The sequence below is a fragment of the Trichomycterus rosablanca genome, chromosome 4 (genome assembly GCF_030014385.1).
Source record: "Trichomycterus rosablanca isolate fTriRos1 chromosome 4, fTriRos1.hap1, whole genome shotgun sequence".
In the NCBI taxonomy this organism is placed as follows: Eukaryota; Metazoa; Chordata; class Actinopteri; order Siluriformes; family Trichomycteridae; genus Trichomycterus; species Trichomycterus rosablanca.
In genome coordinates, this window is record NC_085991.1 from 44,352,582 (window position 1) to 44,377,572 (window position 24,991).

General features: G+C 39.9%; 2 protein-coding genes across 2 annotated transcripts in view; one reads left to right on the plus strand and one right to left on the minus strand.

Annotated features, from left to right (window-relative positions):
- Positions 1-796: 796 nt before the first annotated feature.
- LOC134311951 (uncharacterized) lies at positions 797-6,406 on the minus strand. The gene is made up of 11 exons (XM_062993604.1): positions 6,353-6,406; positions 5,860-5,970; positions 5,552-5,713; positions 5,343-5,432; positions 5,016-5,134; positions 4,871-4,919; positions 4,556-4,773; positions 4,422-4,461; positions 2,718-4,251; positions 2,468-2,614; positions 797-2,368 (listed from the first exon to the last, which is right to left on the minus strand). Exons 1-11 carry the CDS (start codon positions 6,377-6,379, stop codon positions 2,262-2,264), a joined length of 2,604 nt encoding a protein of 867 aa, XP_062849674.1. The 5' UTR covers positions 6,380-6,406; the 3' UTR covers positions 797-2,261.
- A 3,598-nt stretch (positions 6,407-10,004) lies between these two features.
- capn1 (calpain 1) overlaps positions 10,005-24,991 on the plus strand; it is an 83,113-nt gene continuing 68,126 nt past the window's right edge. The window contains exon 1 of the mRNA XM_062994375.1: positions 10,005-10,078. The gene's annotated coding sequence lies outside the window, so the exon portion shown is untranslated. The remainder of the gene's footprint in view (positions 10,079-24,991) is intronic.

A 24,991-nucleotide genomic window follows, 5' to 3' on the forward strand; every position in this document is an offset into this window, starting at 1 on the left:
TGCACATAGAGCAGAGACAAGCTGCAGTGTCCCAAATTCCACCCAGTTCACTAAAAAGGGAGCTAAATTCTTTCACCCTACACAGGGATACTATTTTATGCACACTATTAAATTTTTCTATGGATTGAGACAGCCCTTCAGTATACCGGCTGATTAGTGTTCTCTTTGCTCCGTTTACAATCAATACAGCGAAGTTTGTATATTATGCAAAAATATGTTATATGCATTCTGCAAAAGTGTCCTTATACTTTTAGAATTTACATTTTCTGTAGACAGTTCATGTCCTTGGACCTCACATTGCAGCCCTGATTATGAGCTGAATTAATTAGCCTATATTTTCTGCATTACATTTACATTCTTTTAAGCAGCACTTATTTAATTTGCACTTTTTTATTTTAATTGAAGATTTTTTGATAGGCATTAAACAGTAGATTCAGCCAGTCAAATGCATTCCCGCCTAAAATCTGGTTGCCAGATTCCTGATACCATGTGGCATCCACAATCCAGAATTCTACCACTGTTTACTTGGCAGGCACCCTACATATAAAAAAGATGATTACAAATGTTCAATATTTGCTTTTTGGCTTCTAATAAACAGCAGATGCAAGTCTATCTTAGATTGTCTGGAAGGTCTTGCCTAATATACAGGTAAAGAAAGGGAACATGATTGACCGTGGACATTATTCTTCTTTAGTATTAATTTGTACCTTTTTATTGTAATTAATAAAAAGCTCTTCATCGATTGATAAAAAATTTAGCGTAAAATCTCATGACAAACACAATTCCTTCACCAACGTTCATGTACACAAACTTTATTGAACGGAATGATGCAGAGAAGAAACCAGATGGTCCAAGATCAGTGCTTGAACCCCCAGTGAGCAGCCGAAGCCTACAGTGGCAAGGAAAAACTCCCTCAGAGCTTAGAGGAAGAAACCTTGAGAGGAACCGAGGCTCAGTAGGGGGAGTCCATCCTCCTCTGGCTGGCACTGCGAGATGAAACACAGCTAGAACAACTGGGCACTTGGTCCTGGCTTGTAGATAAAATTATATTAACATCCTCAGCTAGATCGTCGTCTCCATTGCAATACCTTGGTGAGGAGCTGGCATGATGTCTTCATAATTCTTGAGCCGTGGAGTTCTGTTCTGCCCCCTAGTGAAAATAATTTACTCCTCCAGATGTACAGAAGTGCCACAGATTAGAACAATGCTGAGTAGGTACATGTCAAAGATACACTGGTGCTGAGGTAACTAATGATGCTCTGCTTGGAGTGTTAAAGTGAGAATCCTGGTATGGGAGGAGCCCAACATCTATAAAGATGAAGCTCAGCACACACAATCCCAGTATTCACTCTGTAATCCAACACTTAAGGTGTTGAAGTGAGAATCCTGGTATGGGAGGAGCCCAACATCTATAAAGAAGAGGCTAAGCTCACACAATCCCAGTATTCATTCTGTAATCCAACACTTAAGGTGTTGAAGTGAGAATCCTGGTATGAGAGGAGCCCAACATCTATAAAGATGAAGCTCAGCTCACACAATCCCAGTATTCATTCTGTAATCCAACACTTAAGGTGTTGAAGTGAGAATCCTGTTATGGGAGGAGCCCAGCATCTATAAAGATGTTCAGCTCACCACAATCCTACACCACCACTCTCATACAGTGTTACCCAGATTCTAGCAACCAACAGTTCTCAACAGAAACACCAAGAACCACAGACTCTGGTTGAAATTCTGCAATTTCCCTCTGGGATCAATAAAGTATTCTGATTCTGATTCTGATGATTGGTATAGTGAAGAAGTCTATACCAAGATGGAACCAAAAAAGTCTGTGGAACACCGATCATACCCTACTCAGAATAGATTAAAGACAGTGGCACAGTAAGTAGAACCATAGTAGGATTGAAGCAAAGACCATTGAGTACCCTACCCTAAGAGCACCAGAGAAGATTCCGGTACAGGAGAGCTCTCGAATGCATAGCTCCCAGCTAAGAACTGAGTAGGGAAAGAGAACTAGGTTGACCAGTGTTATAAGTCTGGAGGGTCCAATACGGGGCAGAACACAGTAGTGCCATGTGGATGGCAAAGACAAAGGCAGCTTCACAATGATAAAAGTCCAAATCCTGATGGTGGCAAAAGTGGTTCCGTAGAGTCTTCTGCTCTTCACAAAGATGGTCTTGCAAGGAAATTTCACTCATAATGAGTTTACTAGCTGAGGAGTTAATATAATTCTGCTCCTTTCTGGATTGAGAAGAACTGAAAAGTTAGGCAGGGTAAATCTTGTTGGATGGTTTGGTGAAGGTCCGTTTCACTGCCTGCCAGGCTCTCCTGAAGAAAGCAAGGACCTGATTTTTCTTCTTCATTTTAGCGCCTTTGGATCAGAGAAAAGAACAATGAAATATCAATGAAATAAACGATAATTAATTAGATGATCATTTGATGTAGAAATCTATTTGGGGCTGTTACTCACCAGTTGGTTTTTTATTTGGAGTTTTGCTGACAGAAGCTCCTGCAGCACCCAAGACATCTGAAGCATTTGCAGCTGTGCTGGGTTCATCTCTCGTTTGTATGGACTGAACATGTTGGATGGTTTGGTTCTCTGCATCATTTATTGTCTCTGTTGGATAAAATACATTTGCAAATTGAACAGAAATAAAAAATTCAGAGTTTTATGTGCTAGAACAATGAATTATTTTATAAATATTAAATATTGATGTTACCAGGTGGTGTAAGAGACAGATTCTCCATGGTCTTCCAAGCAATCAAAGTTTGTCGCCTTATAACTGGGTGGATTTCAGGAGTCAAAGGTCTAAGTGATTCCTGGTTGAAAGGGATTTCTTCTTCATAGACCGACCCAGGAATGGTGAACTCCTCCATGAACATTTCTGAAGCTGATTTGTTCATAACTGTCCCCGGAATTAGATTGTAGGCATCAGACAGCTTAATCAGATCAGCAGAACCTGGAGAATTTTTGCTGTCATCGTTGAACTTAGGGAGACATTTCTGCAGATCTCTTGTGTCAGTAGATTTGCTGCAGTAACTGAGCTCTGTGATGTTGTGAAGTACAGAACTTATAATATCTTCAATTGAACTGTCTGACTGGATGTTCTTTATGATCTTGTTGTCCTCAGAACCAGACTGAACGTCTTTTGACGGGGAGACGTTTGTTCTTACTGATGAGGTGGATGATCCAGAAAGAATGAAATCTGAGCTGGACAATTCCTTAATCTCCTTCAGGATGCCATTAATGAGGTCCATGATGGCATCTGTGTTGTCTGGTGGAATCATTTCATTGGATGGCAGAGGAAACTCCTGAGTTGATAATTTACCCTGGATTCCTATCAGAGTTTCACTGAGGACCTTCTTTGATTCTGGACTCAGTTTGTCCAGTGAGTGGACGCTTGTGCTGGGTGAACTCCGTTTTTTGTGCTCTACCTGTCCTTTAAGGGCTTCACACTGACTGTCTGAGTCACTCTGGCTTAAAAATGATTCAACAGATTCACAACCTCCCAAGTCTGGTGTAGTAGATTTGGATGGTGAAGTTTTATCAGAATCTGATGATAGAAGCCCTTGACTTGTCAGAATTGAAATCACCATGTCCATGGTGTGTCCAACAATATCTTCACTTAATTGTTCAATTTCATCCACTTTTGCAGACTCGTTAGTTGTCGTGGTCTGAGAATGGATACTTTCAGGAAAGCCAGAAGTCACCTGATTGGTTTGAGATTCTTCAAAGGTGGAGAATTGGAGAGCAAGTTCTGTTTCATCACAATGTGGAGTTTTCTTCTCATTTGAGGTGACATCAAGTAAAGAAATAAGAGACAGATTTGGTGAAGGACTTGGATTTTCTATAAAAATGTTCTGTTCGCTAATATCATCCAAGTCTGAGTCCTCAACATCTGAAGCTTTGTCACTGCTTTGTTCCTGCTGTTGTTTCACCAGAGTCACTGAACAGTTCAGCACCTCCAGCACCAAAAGCTCAGCGGACGTATACATGGAGGACATCTCCACAGAGTCACTGGAGGACACTGAAACTGAGCTGTCAGGAAGACTTGGACTATCTGAATTAATCCTACTCTCCACATTTGTACATGTCAAGCTTTTATCCTGACTTGAGGCATGAAGATCCACGTAGGTGTTTGGTGTGGGCTTCAAAAACTCCACCAGAGCAGGGACCAGATTCTCCTGAACTTCCTCCACTACTGTATTGGTTCTGATTCCATTAATAACCGATTGCAGATCATCCACCATCACCTAACAAGCAAAGAAAAACATACAAACAATAACTGTTAGAACTGAATCTAAAATCAGAGTCCAAAGAGATCAACACAAACTGTTTAGAGGAAGTTTAAAGTAAATCAGAATGATCTGGAGCAAAACCTGATCTAATCACAACACTGAAGATAAAATAGTGAGAAACTCACCAGCACAAATTCAGCCCCATCAGTCGACTTGCAGCTTTTCCTAACACATAAAAAGAGTTTTAGTCCTATTAGAGATTCCACAGCTCTTGTTCTCTGAAGCTTCTAAATGCTGACTAAATGTTAAAAGCACTTACTGATTTTGGTTTCCAGTGGGTAGAACCACTAGAGATGAACCAGGCAGAGGATCAAGAGAACCAGGAGGGGTTGAGTCCTGATCTAAATGGTTGACTGTGGCCTGGTTATCTGCACTTGATGACGTCTGGCCAGGCTGGAGTTTGTGTTCCACACAGAGCTCTTGTAAAACTACTTTCTTCAGTTTTTCCAGCCAGATTCTTTGATTTATCTCCCACACCTGAGCACATAATCAATAATATTAATGAATTTAATAAAAAAAAATGTTTCCCAACACCAGTTGTTCATTATAATATGTAATGAATGTGTTTTTGTACCAGTTCAGCGTAGTTTGGATTGATTCTGGTTTTCGGGTAGGTCTTGTTGCTTCACATGAAAAAACAATCATGATGGATTAATATCAATGTAAAGGAATGAATGAAGAATAAATGGATTTGAAATGAAGAAGCTGTTGAAGCGTACATGTTCCTGAAGGAGCTCTTGCTTCTGTGGATGAGCCAGTTTATAAAGTGGGCAGAGCTGATGTTCTCGGCGACTTTACCTTTCGCCTTCAGACGCAGGAAATTCTTTAGCAGGTGCTTCTACAACCAGATACACACTATAAGTTCACTTCAATGCTAATAAACTTCACTTCAACCAGAGTCCATTACACAAAGCTCTTGAATTCAGAGTGGAGTAATGTGATGCTTTCATACTGAAGTTGATGTTTTAGTTCTGCTCTGAGTTTTCTGATGATGGGGGTGTAAATTTAAAGAAGAACATTTATTAAACAAGATGTTTTTACGTTACCTCTTCATGTAGGAAGAGTTTGTGCCAGCTCAGCTGAACGTTTTCGATGTATTTTATATACCGGATCAGATCTTTAAGTGAGCACAGCACCTAAAAGAAACCAAGTGCTCGTTCAGAGATCCTAAAAACACTACTGAAATGTTGAAGTTCTAAATTGTTCAGTTCTTGTGGATATGATCTCCTAATGCCTGGAGATCTAAAGTGTGTACCTGATCATCCTCAGTGATGAGGCCCTGTTTAACCAGCTGCTTCTTCTTCTCTGGTCGGTAAAAGAATCTCTTCAAGTGTGGATCATGGAAGCTGTTATAGGATCCACACGTCACTCGCATGTTTGGGTCTGACAGGTCGAATCCTGCCGATTCCATGTTCAACTACAAGAAGAACAGAAATAAAAACACACTGTAAAATGATAACAATCCCAAATCCAGGAGAAAATCTAACATGTCTGATCCATCTACAAATCTGATAATCGAGTGTAATAATCAGAGTCGAGAGTAAAACCTGCTTAGATACTCACACTTTCTCCTAATTTACCCCTGTAATATTGGGGCCGCCCCGCAGGAACAGGAACCTTTGAGTCCTTCAGTTTCCTCATGGGGAAGACTTTCGCTTTACCTTTTTTTGCCATCTGGAAATGACAAGACAAAGCTCATCACAATTAAATACATATCAGCAGTGAACTGTTCATCACGTGTAATCCTGCTTTAAATAAAGTATTCACACACATCTGTAGTGGAGCATGTGAGACTAGACGTACCACCTTGATTCCCTCTACCAACAGTACCTACTACCTTCCTACTACAGGGTGAATGGTGGGTGGCACCACAGATAACAAACCACTAATCAGTTGTGAGGATTTAGTATTATTTACTATAGTTATTATTTATTTATATCATTTACAATGACATAATTGGTTAGTTTCTTAAATAAAAACATTATAAACACATTAAACTGTTAGACTGAATGAATAAATAAATGATGACATTAGATCAGAAGCTGTTTGTACTCACGTTTCTCTGCTTAGTGTTTCTCCACATGAGCAGAAATGAAATGATGAAGCTCTCACCATCATCCTCCTCAAGAGCTGCAGCACTGTGACGTCACAGTAGGTAGAAATAGTGGCTCAGCGCAGGTGTGGAGCGTCACTGCACCGCCTCTTTATCACGTGATCAATCTAAAACAAGCATAGAGTCGCCTTCTCTAACGCGCATGCGCTGTAATGTGGAGAACGTTTGTACTAGTGATACCTGCTCTTCTGAGTATATATATACTGTATGTTATTTCCTTTGTATAAAAATCTTTACATTATCATTCACCATCATTTATATATATAATATGAACCAATGTAATTTTTTACATTACATTCTATAGGTTAATAAACCTTAGTAAAATACAAAATAAACACAAACAGTGCATTTGCTGGTTTCTGTCAGCAGGTGGCGTGGTAGTGCAGCAGGAAACCTGGGTTCAATCCTGACCTTCTGTAATTGTGATTACTTTGACATGTTCTCCCAGTGTCCATGTAAGTACTTTAGTTTCTTCTGACCTCCCAAAAAATGCTCATTCATTATAGGGCTTCAGCCACCACCATCCCTCAGACATAACCAGTCATGTATCTGTAGATGCCCGGCCGGCCTGATACCACTGCTGAGATACAAACCTGGAACTCTGGAAGCAGTGTTGGGATAGCATTATAAACAATAGCATCTAACAGACCAATGAACTAAATCTGTACACATCAACAAGACAACAAATCCAAACACAAAACCAGAGAAACTGGTGACTGGTTTCTAAAGAAGGTGAAAATTCTGCAGGATTTCAGTCCTACTGAAAATGTATGAAAAATGTTAAAGCTGCAGGACGATCTGAGGAGTGTTGTGAGAAAGATCAGCAACATTACAAAGTGGTGAAAACTTTATCGTCTCAACTTTTTTTGGAATGTTTTCTGAGTTTAAAATGCAAGAATAGATGTGTATTAAAAAAAAAAAATTAACAAATGACAAATATTAACAAATATATTAACATTATGAAATGAAAAGCTGACCAGACAAAACAGCAAATATCTTAAGTTTATACTGTCTGTAAAAAAATAAGACAAAATACACAGTCATGTTTTCACTATGAGATCTGTGAGCTTGTGTGGTATAACAGTAAGAGCTGAGCTGTACCATCAGACTACAAGTAGAGACAAGGTAGTTTAACAATCAGCGTCTGCAAGTGGCTGTGTTCCGAATACATTTTAACACATTTTATTTGTTCGTTTATGTTCTGCCACCATGCCATCCAGAATAAAGAAAATACAATGGACACAATTGTATGGCCAAAAGTATGCGGACACCCCTTCTGGATTATGTGGTTACTGATAAATGAATAAAATTATTTTTTAAATGATTGTTTTCACTTAAACCTCATCTTGTGGTCTGTTCTTATATTTACTGCCTCTTATTTGATTTCCCTGTGCACTATAGAAACCTTTACGGTTTGCTCAATGTCTTCTCTATTGAGAAGGGCCATAAGGTGGCACTTGCCTTTTTCAACATGCTTAAAGCTAGTGTAAAAAATAAGGCTTTAATCACAGAGCATACCCAAGACCACTCTACTCTCTCTGTATTTCCCCATCACTCACATCAGTGCCTCAACCACACAGCAGAAGTCCCTGTTACAGTGGTAACCAACCAAATACCAAGGCATTTAGAGGTGGCATGTTATGCCTCCTGTGGTGGAACTGAACCTTAGTGGATGAATGGACTTTCCAGGAAGACAGTGATTCAAGCAGACGTCCAAATCAACCAAAGCTTTCACCAAAGTTTTACACACTTTGGTTACATTCATGACAGAAACGGTAGTTACTCATTACACAAGATTCATCAGTTCATGAGTTTAATGTTCATTCAATATAGGCAAGCCATAGCCTAGTGGTTAAGGTACTCGACTAGTAATCAGAAGTTTGCTGGTTCAAGCCCCACCACTGCCAGGTTGCTGCTGTTGGGCCCTTGAGCAAGGCCCTTAACCCTCAATTGCTCAGACTGTGTCTTGTAACTGTAAGTCGCTTTGGATAAAGGCGTCTGCTAAATGCTGAAAATGTAATGTCAAACACAGTCATGGACAGTTCACCTCACTTGCATGTCTTTGGACTGTGGAAGGAAACTGGAGCTCCCGGAGGAAACCCACACAGACACGGGGTGAACATGCCACACAGAAATGACCCAGACTGCCCCACTTGGGGATCAACCAAGGACCTTCTTGCTCTGAGGCGACAGAGCTACCCAATGAGCCACCGTGCCGCCCCAAGCTTGGTTAAGGAATCGGTCCTTGAATTTTCAGTGGCCTTCTCACTCTCCAGTTTTAAATTCCATTGAAGATTTGGTGGGCTTTAAAGAAAGCATTTGCAGTCATTACAGTCATTTAAACAATGAGCTGTAAACTTTTGCATGAGAAAAATAGGCAAAGATCCCACAGCTTTATTCAAAAGCTTGTTAGTAGATACTGAAATTACTTATTAGAGGTTATCATGGCAAAAAATCGAAACAAGCTTTAGTCCCAAAAGCAGGGGCGATCGGGCGACGCACCACCAAAGGACGAAAGGGAAGAAATTTTTCTATCACAGCTGTGACTGTTCTGGAGTCTGTCTTGCCTCCGAATATCGTAGTCCAATCAGTGTCGAGTTGTGTTCCGTACAGTACCGCCCCTTTTGGGTGATTTCAGTCTGACTGAAAACCGCCCCGGATTGCTCTCATAGACTCTCATGTTAAGGCTCTTTTTTTCGAACTGCAGGCGCTGCAATACAATCTGAATGGGTTCCGGGAGGGCTCGCACTTATGCGCTTGCGTCACACGTAACCTGGTGTAGCGATCTCGTCACCATGACTACCATCACCTCAGTTCAGAGCAACCCCATCGTGTATCAGGATAAATTAGCAACTTAAGAATTAGGGCCACCCAGACCAAATTTAAACATCAAGTATCTACAAAGGGGCGAAAATCATATAAGTTACAAGTAAATTACAAGTAAGTAATGTCATTTTTAAATTGAGAATTGTGATTGCACTTATTGTATCTGCATTATTGTATCTCCCCAATTGTTTAATTGTATTTCTTTATTCATTGCACATCAGCCCCGATGCCAATCTTTATTCTGGATCTGCTGCACCTAAAATAAAATGCTATCTGATGAAGACTGAATTAAATTGTTAGTGTGAAGGCTTTACTTCATTTTATGATTGATGGTAAAACTGGTCTCTCTCCATATTCAAAGTTATTTGTGAGGGCAAACTGACAGAATTATTTAAGCTTAATTTACCCATTAAACGGGTCACCTTGGCCATCATCGCAACAATTGCCCCCCCTGAGAGATTTGGCAGGAGCCGCCACTGCCCAAAAGTCATTAATGTTTGAACCAGTTGTAGTTACAGGGATGTTCACGGTGGTTGCTTTTGCTCTGGCTTTATTTTTAATTTAAGTAAATTTTATTTTTTTGCGGCATTACTTAATCTGCACACACCCAAAAAAGGCTCGGTCGCCTATCCACTGCCAGAGGGTGCAATAACAGGACCAGTCAGCAGAGAACTTTTGTTGCGGTACAACTTGCGCATGCGCGTGAAGCCTGGGCGGGTCTGATAGGAGAGACTCGCGTTAATGGTGGTGCAATCTCTGCCAGTCTGAATGCCACTTTAAAGCAGTGGTCAACACCTTTTATATAAAACGTTGTTATTTGGTCAAGTGCGAAGCGTGGATTAGGTAAGTTGTTGTTTAATGTTCTGCATCTTTTTGTGTAGTTATTGTTGTTAGTGGTTGTGAACTTGCACGCTGGAGTTGCGTCTGTTTTGCTGTGGGCTCTTTACTTTTGAATTATTTAATGCACTAGTAACTGGTTGAATAACTTTATGCATATAAAACATACTTTATTCAAGACCAAGAACCAATTGCTGTACTTATTTGTGCAACATCCGCATACAGCTGCAAACCTGGATGGAAATGTAAACATCTCAGTATGTTTCATGACCAGCTCCTGGCGAGAGAAATTGAGGTCACGGTGTTCCGTACATTATAACACAGAAGTTAGAATAATGGACTCAGTCTTACTGATTATGGCTTTTCTTAATCACAAGTTCTTATTTCTTTAGTGTTGGCCAGTTCAAATTAAAAATAAAACACAAAATCCTATCCCTTACTCGATAACTACAGACAGGAGGTGTTAACAGATATCCATACAGCAGTCTCTCCCCTACTGTTATATTGCTTCTTTAGTGTTTACTTGCATTTCATTGTTAAATGGACATACAGTGGGGGAAATAAGTATTTGATCCCCTGCTGATTTTGTAAGTTTACCCCCTTACAAAGACTTGAACAGTCTATAATTTTTATGGAAGGTTTATTTTAACAGAGAGAGACAGAATATCAACAAAAAATCCAGAAAAAAAACATTAAATAAAAGTTATAAATTAATTTGTATTTAATTAGGTGAAATAAGTATTTGATCCCCTAGCAAAACGTGACTTAGTACTTGGTGGAGAAACCTTTGTTGGCAAGCACAGAGGTCAGACGTTTCTTGTAGTTGGTCACCAGGTTTGTGCACATCTCAGGGGGGATTTTGGCCCACTCCTCTTTACAGAATCTCTCCACATCCTGAAGGTTTCGAGGCTGTTGCTTGGAAACTCGAAGTTTGAGCTCCCTCCACAGATTTTCTAGGGGATTAAGGTCTGGAGACTGGCTAGGCCACTCTAGGATCTTAATGTGCTTCTTCTTAAGCCACTCCTTTGTTGCCTTGGCCGTATGTTTTGGGTCATTGTCATGCTGGAAGACCCATCCACGACCCATCTTCAGTGTTCTGGCTGAGGCCAGGAGGTTCTCATTCAAGATTCTACGGTACATGGCCCCGTTCATCAGCCCCTCAATGTCATGAAGTCTTCCTGTACCCTTAGCAGAGAAACAGCCCCAAAGCAGAATGTTTCCACCTCCATGTTTGACAGTGGTGATGGTGTTCTTGGGGTCATATCCAGCATTTCTCTGCCTCCAAACACGGCGAGTGGAGTTGATGCCAAAGAGCTCAATTTTTGTCTCATCTGACCATATCACATTCTCCCAAGCTTTCTCTGAATCATTCAGGTGTTCATTGGCAAACTTCAGACGGGCCTGTACATGAGCAGAGGGACTTTGCGGGCACTGCAGGATCTCAATCAATTACGGCGAAGTGTGTTACTAATGGTTTTCTTGGTGACTGTGTGCTCCCAGCTCCCTTGAGATCATTGACAAGCTCCTCCCGTGTAATTCTGGACTGACCTCACCTTTCTCAGAATCATTCTTACCCCACCAGGTGAGATATTGCATGGAGCTCCAGGGTGAGGGTGATTGACTGTGATCTTGCATTTCTTCCATTTTCAAATGATCACACCAACAGTGGTCTCTTTCTCACCAAGCGTCTTGCTGATGGTCTTGTAGCCCATTCCAGCCTTGTGCAGGTCTACAATCTTGTCCCTGACGTTCTTTGATAGCTCTTTGGTCTTGCCCATGGTGGTGGAGAGATTTGAATGGAAGAAACTGATTCTGTGACAGGAGTCTTTTATACAGGGACAGGACTAATTTGTGTGCCTCATGGGCACATAACCGGTCTGTGGGGGTCAGAATTCTTGCTGGTTGGTAGTGGATCAAATACTTATTTCCCTTAATTAAATACAAATTAATGTATAACTTTTATTTAATGTTTTTTTTCTGGATTTTTTGTTGATATTCTGTCTCTCTCTGTTAAAATAAACCTTCCATAAAAATTATAGACTGTTCAAGTCTTTGTAAGGGGGTAAACTTACAAAATCAGCAGGGGATCAAATACTTATTTTCCCCACTGTAGATTCTACTGCCCCCTCCCAATCTGGACATTTTAACAACACAACAACCCCAAACTTACAGCCAAAGCCACCAGATTTAGGTACAGACAGTAAGGACATGTTACTACCAGCAATGAATTGTCTTTACCAATACTTTTGTTGTTTATGCCCAAATCCACACCCATGTTCTAATTCTGAAGTCACAGAGGGTTGTCTTATGAACTTTTGGTTCAAAACATTCATTTACATTTACATTTTTTCCATTTAGCAGATGTTTTTATCCAAAGCAACTTACAGTACTGTGACAGTATATGGTCTAAGCAATTGAGGGTTAAGGGCCATGCTTAAGGGCCCACCAGTGGCAACCTGGCAGCGGTGAGGCTTGAACCAGCGACCTTTTGAATACTGGTCCAGTACCTTAACCACTAGGCTACAACTTTAGATTATTAATTTGATGATGTAAAAAGGTACAGAGGTACAAGGGCTACTCCTGCTTATTAGAGACTTAACACCTTTAAGGTGCACTGGTAAATATTTTATTGTATATTGCTAATAAGGTGCAAATTTCTGGACAACACAGTGAGACAGGATTTGTCAAACAAAAGCTAATATATTTGTGGGTATGGTGTTTTAAAGAGCGTAAACAATACCATATCTTATTCAAATATGGCCAACCTAATTTTTACCACTGCAGACTATGGAACCAGTTGTACTGACTGGGATGTTAGGTGTGTTTGTTATGGTAAGTAATGTTAACTGCTTGAAAAGTAATAACTTCCAACAGTTTTTGTAGATTGCATGTAACGTAATATGTGATATATATTTTTTTTATTTTATTTTATTTTATTTTTTTTAACCCCTTTTTCTCCCCTTTTTTAGCGCATCCAATTGTTCAATTAGCATTGTGCTTCCTCTCTGTCTATGCCGAACCCTGCCCTGACGGAGGTGATTGAAGCTAACCCGTATCCCCTCCGAAACACGAGCAGCAGCCAGATACATCTTTTGCCACCCACACATTGACGAGTTTGGCGCCACCTAGCGTTGCATGCGGAGAGACACACCCTAAGGGCACCCTCTCCCATCTCTGTGTAAGCGCCTCCAATCAGCCGGCAGAGAACGCAATCGCATTCTGACAGAGAGAGACCCACATCCGGTTCTTTGTCCCACCCCCCACATGAGCAACCGGCCAATCGTTGCTCATATAGCCACTCGGCTTCGAACCGGTAAAGCAAGGCTGGATTCGATACGACGCTTCTCAGAATCCAGCCCTGGTTGCAGCGCGTTTCTTTTTACCGCTGCGCCACCTGAGCGGCTTAATATGTGAGACTTAATAGTGAGAGTATTTGCTCAGTTGCTTTTCCTCATTCCAAAGTTATTCAAGCTGATCTCACATCTCACCCAACCAACCAACCATAAATGAACAAACATCTATCTGTACTGTATAGCAACATCACATTATCTACATTCTGTCTATTTTAGTATCATACCAGAGAGCTTTACTGTATGCTTCTGTAAACACATCCCATTCATTTGGAGGAGCCCCGTTTTCAGTTTTGTTTTGTCTTAGTTAAAAAACCTTTACCTGACCTTAACACTTAACAAATTAAAGATAAAAGTAATAAACAAATAAACATAATTGTCTTATTGTAGTTGAATTTTAATAGAACAATCTGAAGGATGCAGTAGTATAAGGATTTTATGGAATTATTGAGCACGGAAGTAAATATGTAAATGGCTTTAAACTCCAGTTTGGTGTTTATATACTTTTATATACTTTAAATAATGTATAATATATTTTAGATCATGATGACTTGCCTAAGTCTTGCCACAAATCTTGAGCTTTAAGAAGTACTTTAAAATGTAATATGCCCATGATGACCAAATGCCAATACTCACACTGATAAAATTCAATAATTAAGGTCAGTTGTATCGAACACTAAGAAGGTAGAGAACCTTTGACCCTACAGTAATACTTGACTAGTGTCACACTGGTTGAAACAGTTGAAACATTGTGTCCAGCCCATTTGATTTGACACCAGCCCAACCAACTGGGCCATTTCTTATCTCTGACCCACATGCATGACTGGAATACTTTTACACACGCTCCACTATGAGTGTGTATGAGTGTGAGTGTTACAATGACATAGGCTAGTGTGTCTCATTACTTTTGGCACTGTCTTTATTTAGTCTGCTCTGATAATACAGATATGCAGCATGATCTGTCAGAGATGAGCTAGTGTGTATGTCGACCACACTTCACTTTCTGTTTGTCAGACTCAACAGGAAGTGAACAGCTTCTGTGGGTTATCCTCGGTAAGACAGATGTGGTGCATTCAGTACAACACATACACTGGCAGGCTCTAGTGACCTAGTTATCCACTTTGTTTAGTGAAATTGAAACATCTTTTCTACAATTGATAAATGCATGTAAGCTGTCCAACAAATACCTACTCCTTCTAATAATAACATACATAATAAATGTACATGTGCAAAATAATACAAACGTCAGGTGAAAATGCAGCTTGACTGTTATTTATTACCTTTAAAATTACAAACATGTCTGTACTGGTAAGTTCTTATTGGTCATAACTCCTCCCCTGCGTTTCCCCTCACCCCGTATCTTGCGTTCTCATTGGCTGTTTGACACTGCATTCATTGCCAGTCGGCCGACTTATATCCAGATATCTAGCAAGCTAGATATTTATCTTCAGTTGCCTATCGCTCGGCGAGCCACTCGGATCGAGTTGTTGAACAGTTCACACATAGAGATCGAGAGCCGAGTTTCGATCGCCAAGTGAACGCCGAGTTGCTCCCGAGCCGGCAAATCTAGTGCCGAGCAGTCGGCGAGCGAAAATCAGGGCAAAAATCGTGTAGTGTGAACTAGGCATAAATAACCAAATCCCCACGACATGCCAGGTGTAGTACTGTGCTTAGCACATGGTAAACAAATGCAGTGATATAAAATACGATTGTCTACATCAGGGTTTTTCAAATCCTGGGTCGCGACCTTATGTAATTTTAACAGGCACATAAACATGAAAAAAACGTGTATGTGAATGCTCCCTTTTGGAAGCTTTATGTTACATCTTGTAAATCCCAGTGGAACCAGATTACAGAGCAGAGCAGAGAGAGTAAGATGCATTGTTTGTGTTGCCTTGGTTGCATAAAAATCATGGACAAAATGTGGGTCACTTGGGAAAAAAAAGTTCTGGTCTTCATGACTTCAGTGTTTTTAAAAATAGCTGAAAGCGAAAACAAGGTTTTTAGGAATCTCCACTCTGGACAGTGTTTTCCAGAGGTTTAACATCTTTTTGTGGATGAAAGTGTAAAATGTGTTATACTATAGGCTACGTCATACACTAAAATGCCAAAGAATGTCCTTATGCTAGAAGCCTTCTATCTCTTCAGTTTTTCTGAGAGCAGTGAAGGTGGCTGACTTCAAATGATTTCCGGCTCATAGATTGAATAAGCATAAGGTAGAAATTAGGGCTGGGTGATATATCGAGATTTTATAATATATCGATATATTTTCATACGCGATATAAGATAAGACAATATCGCTTATATCGATATAGATGTTGCGTTCCAGTTAGATCCGACAGTTCGTCTTTCTCTTCTCCCAGTTTGTCTCTGCACATGTTCACCTGCCCCGCCTCTCTCCCTCACTGCCCCGCCTCTCTCCCTCACTGCCCCGCCCCTCTCCCTCACTGAACACAACTCCCCCCTCCCCTCTCCCTCACTGAACACAACTCCCCCCTCCCCACCGCTTCACCAGTAATTCCTGCAGGCAGCGATAGCATGGAGACGGATAAAGACGTGACAGAAGCTATCGAGGAGGAGCTGCTTACTGAAAAGAAAAATAAGGACTCTTTTTGGAATTATTTGGAGATGATTCGAATTCAAAGTGTCAGATGAGCAGCAGAATAATGTATTCTGTAGAGAATGCCGAAAACAAGTCCAGATAAAAGGTTCCAGCTCCGTGTACCTTTGGTCATTTGTTTTCACTTCAAATCCCAAAGTTAAAAAACAAGAAAACGAGTCGTTATTCGTTTCAAAAACCAACACAAGCGCATGCACACGCTGACATGCACGTATTTACTTCACATTAAGTGTTGAGAAAGTAATAATAACGTAACGGTGCGTCTCCTGTTGTTCTGACTCTTGTGTTTGTATATGTGATGTGCATGTACTTGCTCTATCTGTAAATACAAACATTATGGGGATTTCTGTACTGGATGTTGTACGTGGTTGTGTTAGTTTATACTGGACGATCGCCCGACGTCCGACACGCCATTTATTTATTTATCTTCTATTATAGTATTTCTTGTTGTCGGCCAATAAACAACCAAACATTATTAAATTGCATGAACTAACTCTGCAGTAAACAAGGAGCAAACAGCAATTAAACAACAAATAAAGCTGTTAAATAATAATGAAGTGCATGAAGCAGAACGCTGATTAAAATGCATTAAATGTTGTAATAGTTACACAGTAACATGAACGATTAGTTCTGCCTGTATTACAGAACTGAGTTCTATACGTTAAAAAAAATTTTATGTAAATGTTATGGCGACATATATAGGGGTGGGTTTATAAAATCGATTTTTCGATTTTAATCGATCTTTATTTGAACGATCCGATATCGATTCATATAAATGCGAGATCGATTTTTTTAATACGCCCCTTTTTACGGTGCACACGGAAATCTATTACTATTGTTACCCCCTTTAATTTCGCGTGACCAGCCACTGTTTTTTCATGCAACGAGATCTGACCTGCACATCAGTTTAGCATGGCAGAAGCTCAAGTTATGACCACTACACAACTTTTTGCACTGATTTTCTCTCGGCTCTGGATTCGGGAGGAACTCGGTGTTCGCTCTGCGATCAAAACTCGGCTCTCAATCAATGTGAGAAACAGCGAGGGGAAACACAGGGGAGAGGTTGGAAACAGGTGGTGGAGCGCAATATAGTTTCTATCAGAATACATCAGCACACGCGAGATCGTTCTCTACAAAACAAAATATTTATTAACCTCCAACTCACTACAGAACGATCCATGCTGCTCGTGTTGCCAAATCCACTCAGATTCATTTATTTCATCAGCGCACAAACTTTGATTGCTCGCTACTTGTTGATGTGCATGTTTGGACATGGTATCATTAAACCTTTCATCACTTCTCACGTGTGTTTTCGTGACAAAACGTAGTTTTGGAGACCAGAGAAGCTCGCCTGTGATTCCCCCTGGTGATGGATGGTGTAGTGTAAAACTCCCCATCGCCAATCAGTCGTGTAGTGTGAACATTACAGTGACCAGGTGTTAATCAGAGTGTCGTGTAGTGTAAACTTGGCATAAGCTGTACAACAGCCAGGTGTATGTTTACATTACATTTACAATGTTGTAGCATGTCAGACAAATGTAAGAAAACAGTAACATTCATTTTTTATTATTATTTCATTTGTCTGACATGCTACAACATTGTAAATGTAATGTAAACATACACCTGGCTGTTGAATGTTACTGTTTTCTGTTTTGGATTAATTATTTATGTAAACAAAATACACAAATATTTTTAATAATGAGTGTTCTTTGTACAATTATCACATTCGTTCTCTGAACATCTGTACATATGTAAACAAAACCTGTTAATGTAACTCAAATATGCCTAAATGTGTTGAATCGAAATTGGATCGAAAATCGAATCGAAAATCGAAAATCGAAGATCGAATCGAATCGGGACCTGGTGAATCGGAATCGAATCGATCCAGGAAATTGGTGGCGATACCCAGCCCTAGACATATACATAAAATAATGTATAAAGTCCAAACGTGGGGGTGGGGGGTTAACGAGGGGTTTACTTTAACGGGGTTTTACTTTTAATGTCACACAAGCTCAGCCGGAAACCGTCATTCCGACATCTTCCCTACACACTTGCTCCCCTATAGTACACTTAACATTCTTAAAGGGCCAGACAATATATTTGTAATTCACATTACACAACAGGAGATGCCTTAGAAAACAACTTTTTTTTTTTTCTTAGAATAGCTCTTTTTTTTTTTTTTTAAGGAAAAATAGTTCTTGTGTGAAGCTTCCCCAGCATGAATATTAATAAAAGTGCCTGTAAAAAAATTGGAACATGTAGCTTTGTCTCAGAAGTGTCTTTTTGTTATTACCTTATGGGATAAAAAAATATCGAGATATATATCGTATATCGCCGCTCAGCAGAAAATATCGAGATATTATTTTTGATCCATATCGCCCAGCCCTAGTAGAAATCATGGTGTCATTAATTTATATTTGGGATGTACTCATGGTTTTTGTTTCATAGCTACTCTAGCCTAGAATGCCCTTCCTAATGCAACCTCCTTATTTATCTGGGCTTGGGACCAGCACTAAGGGTGAACTGATACCGCCACCTCCCAAATAGCTAGGTTCAGGTAATGCCATGCACCCTCTGTATTTGTGAGCCCAGCTCGTGATTTAAACCCCTGGAACACAGGCACTGCTGTTCTATACTTACTATTAGTATGGCCACACAAGCTAATTAATAATATAATAGTCAGACTAACATAAATATAATATAACAGACTAAAATGGAAACAATGCCTTGAAGCAACTTAACATGAGAATGTAATGTTTAATCTATTTTGGTTTTTAACCAACCTAAACACTGCCACATCACCCCACTGCTGCGTTCTCTTCACTGGCTTCCTGTAGCTGCACGCATTCAGTTTAAAACACTGATGCTCACCTACAAAGCCAAAAATGGACCAGCTCAAAGCTACCTTCGTGGTCTAATCAAACCCCACTCTGTACCACACAACCTCCGAGCCACCAGTCTCGCTCGAATTGATCCTCCATCCAGGACTCGAGGAAGACACTTGCTGACATGTACTTACTTACTAATGCTCTTATTAAAAAAAAAAGACTGTTGTCTATTTAAACTAGAGTAAGGTAATGTTTACTATGGAAGCACTTCTGTAAGTCGCTCTGGATAAGAGCGTCTGCTAAATGCAGACAATGTAAATTTTCTGTTGCATATCATTAATGAGTAAAATGCTAGTGAGAGACAGTACATATTAGACTGGTAGCTTATTACTGCAGAACCAAGTTCTAACATAGTGCTTTCTGTAGGTTATGTCCCAGGGTTGGTTCAGTATTGTGGGCCAACTGTAAATATATTTTACAAAAGAAGCCATAGGCCAAATGAAACCTTTTTTGGGATTTATTTAGCCCCTAGGCCAGACTTTAGCCAACCCCTTTATGTATAAAAGATATGTTTGTATTATAAACCTCTATTATAGTTGTTATTACTGAGTTCACTGAATGCTAGAGATGATGGTAAGAAATTAGTGGTTCATCTTTTTTGTTTTCTGGATTGGAATTCTATACAAGTACTGCAGTAGTTTAGTCTGGAATCTTAAGTCACAATACGTCCACACCCCGAAATGAACTTTACCATATACCTGCCAACCAAGACGTATGAGCTCCTTGTATTAACACTGTGATTTCTGTGGGGATGACGTGTGTGTGTAAATACTTGTGTGCACAGACTTGTATGCTTTCGTCTTGTGTGACATTACAACAGTACACGATTGTTGCCATTTTGGAGAAACGAATCAAAGACAGGCGGTTGTAACTTTATAACTGTAAAGGCAGTGAAGGGTTGACTTTTTATAATAGTATCCACAAGTTAGTGCTGGGCAAAAACAAATTAAATCTCGATTATTTTCAAATTTATTAATGATTCTCAATTTCGATTGCGATTGTTTTTGTTTGTTCATTAAAAAAGACTCAAATTTCATTTTTTTTTTTTGCATTTTAATTAAAAAGAATTAAAATAGTAACAGCACCACCTATAATGATACTTTCAAGGGACTCAAACTTTATAACAATAATGATATAAGAATAATTAGCAATAATTAAAACAAAATAGAAATCTTAATTAGCTATATCCTTCTTAAGAATAGCTCACAAACAACTCTACCTTTAAATAATGTACACTCCTTACATTAAGAAAAGTGCAAAACCACAAAAAGTTCTTTACAGGTACAGGAGCCTGTATCAGTATCTACACTAGGGGACATCAAGTAAGCACTCGGCTCAGCTTTGATTTTGTCGTCTTGTGACTGGGGGGTGGATGGAGGTGGCACGGTCTGCTTCTAACAATATGGACTACAATTCCCATGCTCCCAAGGACTCTCACGTGACTATCACATGTCCACGGTCAGCCAATCCTGATCGCTCATGATCAGTGTTGTCAACTTAGTGACTGTCGCTATATTTAGCGAGTTTTCAGACCCCTCTAGTCACTCTAGTCAAGTGACAAACGACAAATCTAGCGACTTTTTTTGGTGTTATTGGAGACTTGGAGACTCAGACGTGAAAGCATATATCGTTCTGCAGTTACTGTTCTGTTGATTTATCCTACCCATCGATTTGTCCTACCAAGCATGTGCACATCTGTTTTTGACTCGTTCAGTGGAACGCCTATAATTCAGTGCTACCTTTGCCTAATTTATTCCTGCTAGCGTTTAGTATTGTGTGGTTTTAGTTTTAATTCCTTTAAAAGTGTAAAGTTGAAGTGTATGTAATGCCGTTATTATGTGACTTATTTTGTTTCCTATTTCAGAACTATACAAGGTGCTCAAATTAGCTATACTTGATTGCATACAGTTGAATAAGAGGTGTTTCTCTAATGCTATGTGTTAACGTTTTGTTTAACCACGTTTATACATGCGTTCAGTGATTTTAGAGCGTTTTTCATACATCTAGGGAAGCCAGTCATTTTTAAATAACCATCTGCGACCGTAACATTATGACAGCACTAAATGTATTGTGCTTTCTTAGCAGTTCAACTGGTACAGTCAAGATTGTGTCTAATAGGTTCATTACTGAGTGAATATGTTGAGCATTTATTACGTTATCTTGTACTTATCCATACCTTGTACATATTGTACCTATTGAGATGTGCTCCCACTACTTATAATAAGATATAGACCTATCGACATGTGCTATCGCTTATGCAAATTAGGCGATGATGTCATTTAGCGACTTTTAGGACAGCCAATAGCTACTTTCCTTACTGAGAAGTTGGCAACTGTGCTCACGATCACCAGCTTCGGAGTTTTGATTCAGTTCAGCTGTGTGTAATTCCATGACTCTAATTTAAACTCTTCTGTTTGTCTCGTTGCGAAATCTTGCCGACTGTGTTTGCGGTCCTTATTTCTGAATCTAGCCGTTACCGTGTATGACCCTTGTTGTCTTCCGTTTACTGTTTTTGCCTGCGCCTTTTGGTTTTCCTTTTTTTTTGCCTGCCCTTTTGATATTAAACTTTCCTTTATATATATTCAGTTTCTGCCTCATTACATGTTGGTATTTTAATTAAAATATAAGGTTTGTTAACTTGTACAATCGCGATTGTCATATTTCTGATATCGTGTGAAAACGATCATATGAATGAACCGAATTAATGGTGAAAATCGCCCAGCACTACCACAAGTTTAGTGTTTTTCTTTTTTTGTACACACCTTGTGCAGGTCAAAAAGAGATAAATGAGTCAATAATTTAAGGCATTTTAACTACAGGTTGCAGGTCTGGAGATGGAACTCTGCACTCATATACAAAACACATCTGTTGATTACGGCGGCCATAAGAGAAAATATCGTGTGACTTTGTGCTTTTGCAGCCCAAATATAAGTGTCCAGTATTTTATAACCAGTTCTTTTGATGTTTCACTATTTTTAACAAGGGAAACACCTGTTAATAAAGGAGCACTAAATTAGTTTTAGCCCTGCTTATTTACTGAAGTGTAATAAATGTACACACATTCCCTGTGCTTCATGCCTGTAAACTACAATATGGATTTGATGATTTAGGTTTGAAGCTAGTTACACTCTATATGCATTTACTGTGTCCTCATTTTCAACCTACGCTTGTTTGCTTGTTGCTCACAAAGCTCTCATGTAAGATCATGCTCACATAGTGTGCTTCGGCTTGTACAGTGTGGTTGAGCAGGCTTGTATTGATATTATGCCAAAGCTCATGTCTCAGAAATCAGCTGCAGGGGATGCACGTTATCTGTGTTCCCGCCACCATGTTTGCATATGAATAAGGCCCTACCTAATTCACGGCCGTGAAAATCATGTCACGGACGGTGAAAGGAGCGGTTTCCTGAGTAATATGCAATTTGCTGTAAAAATTCTAAATGTAAGGTTTGTGTTTAGTGATTAAATGTTTTTCATTAGGCAGTCCTAGCAATCATACAGCAATTAAGTTAGTGTAACAGACTTTTCTATGCTGTAGTGTGCTGACAACGTGCGAAGTATGTGTTTACATATTGAGTGCATTTTGTCCCTTTGGGGGCAATTCGTCACAAACAAGTTGACTCCGACCGTCTCTCTCTCTCTCTCTCTCTCTATATACAGTGCCTTGCAAAAGTATTCAGCCCCCTTGAACTTTTCAACCTTTTGCCACATTTCAGGCTTCAAACATAACGATATGAAATTGTAATTTTTTGTGAAGAATCAACAACAAGTGGGACACAATCGTGAAGTGGAACGAAATTTATTGGATATTTTAAACTTTTTTTAGAAATAAAAAACTGAAAAGTGGGGCGTGCAATATTATTCAGCCCCCTTGCGTTAATACTTTGTAGCGCCACCTTTTGCTGCGATTACAGCTGCAAGTCGCTTGGGGTATGTCTCTATCAGTTTTGCACATCGAGAGACAGAAATTTTTGCTCGAGCTCAGTGAGGTTGGATGGAGAGCGTTTGTGAACAGCAGTTTTCAGCTCTTTCCACAGATTCTCGATGGGATTCAGGTCTGGACTTTGACTTGGCCATTCTAACACCTGGATACGTTTATTTGTGAACCATTCCATTGTAGATTTTGCTTTATGTTTTGGATCATTGTCTTGTTGGAAGATAAATCTCCGTCCCAGTCTCAGGTCTTTTGCAGACTGCAACAGGTTTTCTTCCAGAATGGTCCTGTATTTGGCTCCATCCATCTTCCCATCAATTTTAACCATCTTCCCTGTCCCTGCTGAAGAAAAGCAGGCCCAAACCATGATGCTGCCACCACCATGTTTGACAGTGGGGATGGTGTGTTCAGGGTGATGAGCTGTGTTGCTTTTACGCCAAACATAACGTTTTGCACTGTGGCCAAAAAGTTCGATTTTGGTTTCATCTGACCAGAGCACCTTCTTCCACATGCTTGGTGTGTCTCCCAGGTAACTTTTTATGGATATCTTTGAGAAATGGCTTTCTTCTTGCCACTCTTCCATAAAGGCCAGATTTGTGCAGTGTACGACTGATTGTGTCCTATGGACAGAGTCTCCCACCTCAGCTGTAGATCTCTGCAGTTCATTCAGAGTGATCATGGGCCTCTTGGCTGCATCCCTGATCAGTCTTCTCCTTGTTTGAGCTGAAAGTTTAGAGGGACGGCCGGGTCTTGGTAGATTTGCAGTGGTCTGATACTCCTTCCATTTCAATATGATCGCTTGCACAGTGCTCCTTGAGATGTTTAAAGCTTGGGAAATCTTTTTGTATCCAAATCCGGCTTTAAACTTCTCCACAACAGTATCTCGGACCTGCCTGGTGTGTTCCTTGGTCTTCATGATGCTCTCTGCGCTTTAAACAGAACTCTGAGACTGTCACAGAGCAGGTGCATTTATACGGAGACTTGATTACACACAGGTGGATTCTATTTATCACCATCAGTCATTTAGGTCAACATTGGATCATTCAGAGATCCTCACTGAACTTCTGGAGTGAGTTTGCTGCACTGAAAGTAAAGGGGCTGAATAATATTGCACGCCCCACTTTTTAGTTTTTTATTTCTAAAAAAAGTTTAAAATATCCAATAAATTTCGTTCCACTTCACGATTGTGTCCCACTTGTTGTTGATTCTTCACAAAAAATTACAATTTCATATCGTTATGTTTGAAGCCTGAAATGTGGCAAAAGGTTGAAAAGTTCAAGGGGGCTGAATACTTTTGCAAGGCACTGTATATATATATATATATATATATAGGGGTTGGACAATGAAACTGAAACACCTGTCATTTTAGTGTGGGAGGTTTCATGGCTAAATTGGACCAGTCTGGTGGCCAAGTTTGGATCCCAGCTGTGCTATTAACTGTCCGAGAGCCTACATGGACACGTGATTGTCTGTGTGTCTGTAGGGGGGGAAGGACACTTCTCAAAGCAGGTTTCCTTGTCGCTGCTATGATTATGATTTCTGCTGGCAGTTCGAGACTAGTGGTGGTAAATTCGGTTCATTTTATGGACTCGAGTTAATCTGAGTCACTCAGTAATGTGATCCGGTTCACTTGAGTCACTTGTACTGACATCTTGATTGCGACTGATTTACTGCATGAAAATGCATCCAAATATCACTTGTCTTCTGTGCGCTCATCTTCTGTAAATAAATTCTTCTCTCCTAATTCTCTTGGCACCTCACACTTCTCTTGTCGGTGACAAGTTGACACTTTTTTCTAAGTGGAATCTTGATCATGGGGGACAGGGTGGTGGACTCACCTACCAATCAGATGGGTCAACAACAAAATGCCATGGTAACTTCACCCAGTCAGGCAGCCACAGTGGCACCAAAACAGTCAATAAATCTCTCTCACACACACACACACATTTTGTTGTTGTTTTGTTTACAAGAAAATATGCTGCATTACTAATCTATACCTCGACTACTGATAATAATAATAGCATGTGCATAAAGCCACATACTGAACACCAGTGTGTTTAACCACATGTTTATTAGAATATTTATCTTACTACTTAGATTCACGGACTGGAGTGAAGTAGGTTCAGCC

Excerpts from the sequence above, each read along its gene's own strand:
- LOC134311951 (XM_062993604.1), bottom strand. The coding sequence starts at position 6,379 with ATGTGGAGAAACACTAAGCAGAGAAAC. Across the intron at positions 5,433-5,551 it reads TCATCACTGAGGATGATCAG|GTGCTGTGCTCACTTAAAGA; the intron begins GTACACACTTTA and ends GGTTTCTTTTAG. Across the intron at positions 4,462-4,555 it reads CCCACTGGAAACCAAAATCA|GAAAAGCTGCAAGTCGACTG; the intron begins GTAAGTGCTTTT and ends TTTATGTGTTAG.